At 32.6% G+C, this 6719-nt stretch overlaps 2 protein-coding genes across 2 annotated transcripts; one reads left to right on the forward strand and one right to left on the reverse strand.

Moving 5' to 3' along the window:
• Positions 1 to 231: 231 nt before the first annotated feature.
• LOC104773810 lies at positions 232 to 2239 on the reverse strand. The gene is made up of 3 exons (XM_019242749.1): positions 2072 to 2239; positions 1002 to 1852; positions 232 to 916 (listed from the first exon to the last, which is right to left on the reverse strand). Exons 2-3 carry the CDS (start codon positions 1848 to 1850, stop codon positions 302 to 304), a joined length of 1464 nt encoding a protein of 487 aa, XP_019098294.1. The 5' UTR covers positions 1851 to 1852; positions 2072 to 2239; the 3' UTR covers positions 232 to 301.
• Positions 2240 to 3648: 1409 nt separating this feature from the next.
• On the forward strand, positions 3649 to 6604 carry LOC104773811 (putative UDP-sugar transporter DDB_G0278631). Its single transcript, XM_010498475.2, has 10 exons — positions 3649 to 3805; positions 3917 to 3993; positions 4202 to 4369; positions 4484 to 4617; positions 4749 to 4879; positions 4988 to 5032; positions 5115 to 5212; positions 5863 to 5970; positions 6123 to 6179; positions 6360 to 6604. The coding sequence occupies exons 1-10, from the start codon at positions 3649 to 3651 to the stop codon at positions 6432 to 6434; spliced, it is 1050 nt and encodes a 349-aa protein (XP_010496777.2). The 3' UTR covers positions 6435 to 6604.
• Positions 6605 to 6719: the final 115 nt, after the last annotated feature.

The raw sequence follows: 6719 nt of genomic DNA on the forward strand, positions 1-6719 counted from the left end.
GCAACTTTATAACCATCCTTGTCCGAATGCTTTATCTGATATAGCCATGACTTGAAACAAAAGACATGTATTTGACGTTATTTACAAGACATTTGAAATATAATATGACGCTGTTAAACTAGAGACAAAGTATACAAATTGCTAAATTGTGTGTACGAAAAAAATCATATATCAAAATAGTTACAAAATTATACAACTTCACAAAACTGAAATTGATGTTGTTTCCTCGAATAGATAAATACAAAGACTTCATACTGAACAATAGATATATAATAACAATTTTATCAATACGGTACGCAGATCATACCTCCTCTATTTTTTGTTCGTCATTTCTTAATGTAAGAGGTCCTTGCGTATGCGCTCCTCCATCCGTTGAGTTGATAACAACTTTCTTCAATAGTTGAACGTCACTCTCAAAGTTACCCATCCTACTCTCCATACCTTGAAGTTTGAACACAACTTCCGCTATTGCTCTAGAAAACGATATCTGAATATTATCCATTTTCGCCCCTAGTGTTTCAACCATAGTAAATAACCTTCCACTACCATCTTCACCCTGCACACCTGAATGCTTATCTCCAGACGCCTTCTCTGCTGAACATTTGTCCCCAACACTTTCTTTCTGCTCCTTCGCATTATTGGGGACATTACGGATGCTGGTTGGGGCTGTTTCAAGGAAATCATCGTCACTTACCCCTGCAACATGTTGCCTCCTCTCCCTCTTCTTCGTATGTTCCCCCTTCCTTTTTTTTACACAATCCCATTCTCTTTCATCCACTTCGCCATTGATCACGTCTAACAGCAGATTATCCAGTTTCTTCTTCAAACCTTCTCCTACACCATACACACAATACTGTCCTGGCCAATCTGGATATATGAACTCCAAAGGTTTAGGTACTAAATGCTTCACCTGAAGCTGCATTTCAGATACCATAACTTTTAATAATCTATCACAAAGAAAAAATGCAGACAAATAATGTATACGTAAATTGAAGGCATACCTCCCCATTATTAAGGAGTTTGCTCCCGGATATGAAGGCTTCGATATCCTTCCTTGGCCTCCCTCCTCTCCACCTTAACAGAGGCAAATCTACACCTTCTCTTACATTCCCGTAGCTAGCCCCCAGCACCTTCACGCTCTCAAATGCCCATATCAGCAATACATGGACACATCCATGGAGGGTATAAGCATTGTTAGGTAACCCAAGGACTTTGATGGAATCAACTAAACTCTTGAATCCAACCCTACCCCATTGAAAACTCTCAAATGCTTCTTCATTCAACACCCTTTTAGCGTATTCCAGAGGAATCCGACTGTTCCTTGATAAACCAAGCACTCCAACATGAACAAGATACAACCGAGCTATCTGCGTCTTCATTTCATCAGACCACCCACGGCAGCTTCTCAAACCCTCAACTAGCTCCTCCCAGTTGGGTCCATTAAAAGCTTTCACCTTTAAAGCCGCCCATAAAGGTGTATGATCGACTTCAAACTCTGTTTCATCAATCTTCTCACAATTCAAACCACTAATTTCTTCATATTCATATAGAGAGAACCTCAGCGGCTTTCCTCCAACCAAAAACCATACCTCCGAAGGAATGTTTATTGCCAATTGATTGGACAATAGATAATGGATGGTCTTCCCACAAAACAGGTAGTCAGATTCGGCTAGATCCAATAGAACTCCCAGCTGCGAATTCTTTCTTATTTTGTCATACACCTCATCACCAACAAAGCCTTTCAAACCACCAAGATTGGACAAACTACAATCGTGGTGCATGCTTCTCATCGGCAGTGGAAAATTACCAACCCCATACAACCTACTTGGATACCTCTTGCTTGACCCCATATCTACGACAGAAGCTTTAGTTTAGTTATTAATTCAATATCACAAAACATTTGTTGCTTAGATTAGCAACGAAGCAACATGAAGTCACACAAATATCTTCCGAAAAACAGAGCTCAACAACATACAGAAAACTAACATACAATATACAAGGCCTACTATGTAATACTCGGGTATAAGAAAACAGTAAGCAATAGAGACTAAACCACGATATAGAAATTTACCTCTGAGCAAATCGCTTTATTTCCCTCCTCCTCTACTTCAAACCACCTCGCCGTCAACTCGCCGTCAGTGGTCCTCCAGCCAAACGTCCTCCACACAGATTCTTTTCACGCCGCAAGCTATCTAAAAATAGCTGATCTCAACCCAACAATCGTAAGACAAACAACACAAAGATTCAAGAGATCGACTTAGGTTTATGATCTTTTTATTTTCCCCTTTTACGATCTTCGTTTTAAAAGAGAATGGCATAAATCGTAATAAAACACACAACTCAGATATAGAAGTAATTTTCAAACTTTTATGTGTTATTCTAGTAACACAGAAATCTCAATGTGTTAGTCTAGTAATAAACCTACTTTTATGCAATATTCTAGGTAATTTCCCTTAATAAAATATTAATTTATCGATAAATTAATAAAATATTAATTTATAAAGATATTTTCTCATTTTCATGAATTTGAGAAATTTTGACTACAGAATAAAATACTTTTGTTATCATTCACATTTAAAAAAAAAAAATTCTTAATTTATAATCTTGCTTATCGTAATAGGATAAATTCATTTGTCTACTAGATTATCTAGGTAAAAATGATAAATGTTAGAAGTTTAGAGTTTAGAAATTTGCTATTACTACCCTTCATGGTAATGATGAACTCGAAGAAAACATTACGATACTTTTAGAACCAGTTACTTACTAAAGAAGCAATTATCGCAGTTATGTCTCTCTATAATTTTTGGATGCGATTTGAGAAGACAACAATGAAAAATATTAGTGATAAGCTCCAACAAGAATGCAAATTCAAAAATAGACAAACAACCATAGTCATATTTCACTAGATTTTCTTAAATTTATATGTATATATATATATATATATATATATTTTAGTTTAGTTGATTATTAATTTATAATATTGATGGGACCATATTTTTACATAGGATTTCTAAAAAAGTTATTACCTTATTATTTTATCGAAATGTGTCATTTTTTATACCGGCCCAACTTGGAACCGGAAGAATTTATTAATTTATAGCGAGTATTAATTTAAAGAGTATTAATTTATAGAGGTTCTATTGTATATTCCTTAGTGCCCTTTATTTTTAAGTTCTTAATTTACCATTTTACTTTATAAATATTTTAAATAATAGAAAGTAAAACCATGTATTTACTTCTTTTTTAATTATATATTCAGATTTTGTTTAAGATACAATTTATTTATTTACAACAAGAATTTCAAGCTACCATATATATATATATAATACATATATAATTTTAGCTATTATATTAAATATTAGAATCAAAGTGTAGAATTCCTTTTATAAGAAAATAAAAATAAAATAATATATATATATATGTATATATATATTTCCATATTGGGATATATATGGATTGGCAAATCAAAACTTTCTAGACAGAGAGAGCTATTTGATGTGTCCATTCCATGCATGTATCCGATTTTAATACACATAGATACAGCTTTTTATAATGTGCATGTATATCTTAATTACAGCTCCTATGATAAATAAAAGTGATAAGAAAGAAAAAAAATGTAAGGTGAGTGAAAGGAACAACAAATAAGATATGTCACCAGAAAAAAAGATGGTAGCGATTGTCGTTGATCCATCGATGAAAGACGTATCAATTGGAGAAGAAGACACAAAAAAAGTGAGACCTTCTTCTTCGTCAGGCATATCCTCTAGAGGAGTCTTCGCCGCCATCTCTTACATGGCATCTGCTGGTATATATATATCTAAATCTCATTTTATATGTTCTAATGATTCTTTAAATCTCTTATGATTTGTTTCAAGTGTATATATAATAAGTTAATATATAATCCAACTATTTGCAGTTCTATTAGTAATATTCAATAAAGCGGCACTTTCTTCATACAGATTTCAAAGTGCAAATGTTATAACTCTATTTCAGGTAGATGACTTACTCTTGTTGCTCAATTTTGTACAACTCTTAACAATTATCGATGATTTTGATTTTGTCACAGTGCAATACGGTGTATACCGTTTAAATCATTGCCAATAATAAAATTGATATCAAAAACGTTATTAAAATCATTTTTGTACCATTTTCATCGAGAAAAATCTTGTACCGCTTTTCATAGTTTATCTTTGTTCCGCAGATGCTTTCGTCTTGTTTATTTTTGTATGTGATGAGATATTTTAAGTTCATATCATTCAATAATGATGGATTAAAGAGCGAGCACAACAACAAGAGTTTGTTCACTCTTGTAACAACAAGACGGTTGTTTCAGACGATCCCTCTTGCATTCACATATCTATTTTATATGGTATGCATTTTTTTCTTTCTTGATTAATTAATGTACCTTCTTTGTTCTTCATTTAATCTCATAAAGGATACATTTTATTTCCTTTTTTTCTTTTTCTTTTTATATTCACTACAGCTAGTAACAATGGAGTCCGTACGTAATATCAACGTTCCAATGTACACAACACTCCGACGAACGACTATACTTTTCACGATGATTATGGAATATTTCCTTACTGGTCAAAAGCATTCTGCTTCAATCATCTTCAGGTATTACAGACTTAATTAGTTTTCCAGTAATAAGATTATAGTTTCTATTATGTCAGATTTATGTTGGTAAATCAACTTAACTAACTCTAGATTCTAGTATATTATTCATACAAGTAGTTTTTTTTTTTCAGCGTTGGAATAATAATATTAGGTGCTATAATCGCTGGAATAAGAGACTTATCGTTTGATGGTTATGGGTATGGACTGGTATTCACAGCAAATATATGTACCGCAACTTACCTTGCCTTGATTGCACGTATCGGTAATTAATAATATTTCTCACACATCTTACTCTGTATAGTCATATATCAAGTTGTACTTTAATTGCATTCTGATTTTTATTTATTTATTTATTTTTTCATATTCTTAGGAAAATCAAGTGGCCTCAACATCTTTGGACTAATGTGGTGTAATGGTAAGAAAAATCATTTGGAGAATTATTAGAGAAAAATGTTGTAGTCGGTTTAAACTGATATCATCTTCTTTAACATAAACAGGAATCATTTGCATCCCATTTTTGTTGTTATGGACATCTGTAAAAGGTGAACTTGAAGCCATGTTATCGTTTCCTCATCTCTACTCTCTTGGCTTTCAGGTACTTTTTCCTATTGCCTTCTGTTTTTTCTTGTTTTTTTTTGGGTTATAGTCTTTTAATTTGGATATGTTATATAATTCTCATCAAATATCTTCAACGCTTTAATTTATACAAATTTCATCCTAGCTAGGATTGTTGTATGGATGTAAAGGTATATGTTTTCTTAAACTTTCGGGTTTTCTTGAAACGTGCGCTACATTTAGGGAATCTTTAAACTCTAACAGAACAATATACGAAAATGTAAGTGGTCTTGAAGAAACGAAACAAAGGATTTTCGTAATTCTCTCCGAGAATATTTTGCTCTATTGAGGCAATTACACAACAAGGCATGCAAAACTATCCAGATAGAAATTGATATAGGCCGGTGCCATCACAATATCACATTCTTGCAATTGTACTTGCAAATCAATGATTTTATATGTACAAGGTATAAAAATAGGTAGAATAGTTGTTAGAGTTATAAGAACGCCTAACATATAGATCTTTAAAAGTGGATGTTCTGTATATATATCTTGAGTTCTTGACAAAATTTTCATGGAAGCTTAAAGTATTTATATATAAACTAAATATAATTTCTTGCAATGTGCGCAACTTAAAAAGATAAACAAATTGTTTTATGGATCAATGATTGATTTTAAATATTTTTGCAGGTGGTGATATGTCTTTCATGTATGTTGGCTTTCTTGATAAATTACTCTGTGTTCCTCAACACAACCCTTAATTCAGCCCTAACACATTCAATATGTGGTAATCTGAAGGTACACTTCTCTCTATTTGAATTTTCAAACACTTGGATACTAGGTACAATTACATATAAACTACACTTCTCTCTATTTGAATATAGGGTTGTTGCACAATACTCAAATAGCAATGTCATTTATTTGATAACCGTAAATGATATGTATGGCAGGATCTATTCACCATTGCACTAGGTTGGCTTATATTCGCTGGACTTCCCTTTGATTGGGTGAGTTTATATTAAACTATTCTCGACTATGTTTTCCTTCTTTTCTTTGCGTCTTGACTTAATTTTTTTGATAAATGACTTTCAATTGCATCATCTCATTTCTCATGAGACAATTTTTTTACGTGGCACGACAAAACTTGGAAATGATGTGCACAAATTCACAATGTTGGATGTATGCAGGTAAACGTAATGGGCCAAGCTCTGGGTTTTACTGGATCTATTGTTTATGCATTTTTCAAATACAAAGGCATTTGATAAGTTAACATTATCGTCCAAAATCAAATCATGCTTTTACAAAATTCAAACACTTTGTAAGAAAGCTTAAGCAAGATACAGTTCCAACATGCTTGTTATGGTTAGGAAATGGCCGGTCATGCTTATAAGTTTATAGTCACATTTATTTCAAGTTTCCATCATGCATGTAACTTCCGCTAAAAAGTTATATTTAGCTAAAGTAATATAATACCGTGATACAAAAGTATCGTTTAGATCACCATTGTAAATCAGGGTTTCTAAATCCAGATTTTTTTTTTTTTTTTT

Source organism: Camelina sativa, unplaced genomic scaffold (genome assembly GCF_000633955.1).
Source record: "Camelina sativa cultivar DH55 unplaced genomic scaffold, Cs unpScaffold00651, whole genome shotgun sequence".
NCBI lineage: Eukaryota > Viridiplantae > Streptophyta > Magnoliopsida > Brassicales > Brassicaceae > Camelina > Camelina sativa.

What these genes read in the sequence shown, in the direction of transcription:
- LOC104773810 (XM_019242749.1), bottom strand. Translation starts at nt 1,850, where the DNA reads ATGGGGTCAAGCAAGAGGTATCCAAGTAGGTTGTATGGGGTTGGTAAT. An exon ending in AACTCCTTAATAATGGGGAG is followed by an intron (nt 917 to 1,001) that starts GTATGCCTTCAA and finishes TCTGAAATGCAG; the next exon opens with CTTCAGGTGAAGCATTTAGT.
- LOC104773811 (XM_010498475.2), top strand. Translation starts at nt 3,649, where the DNA reads ATGTCACCAGAAAAAAAGATGGTAGCGATTGTCGTTGATCCATCGATG. An exon ending in TCACATATCTATTTTATATG is followed by an intron (nt 4,370 to 4,483) that starts GTATGCATTTTT and finishes TATTCACTACAG; the next exon opens with CTAGTAACAATGGAGTCCGT. An exon ending in TGGACTAATGTGGTGTAATG is followed by an intron (nt 5,033 to 5,114) that starts GTAAGAAAAATC and finishes TAACATAAACAG; the next exon opens with GAATCATTTGCATCCCATTT.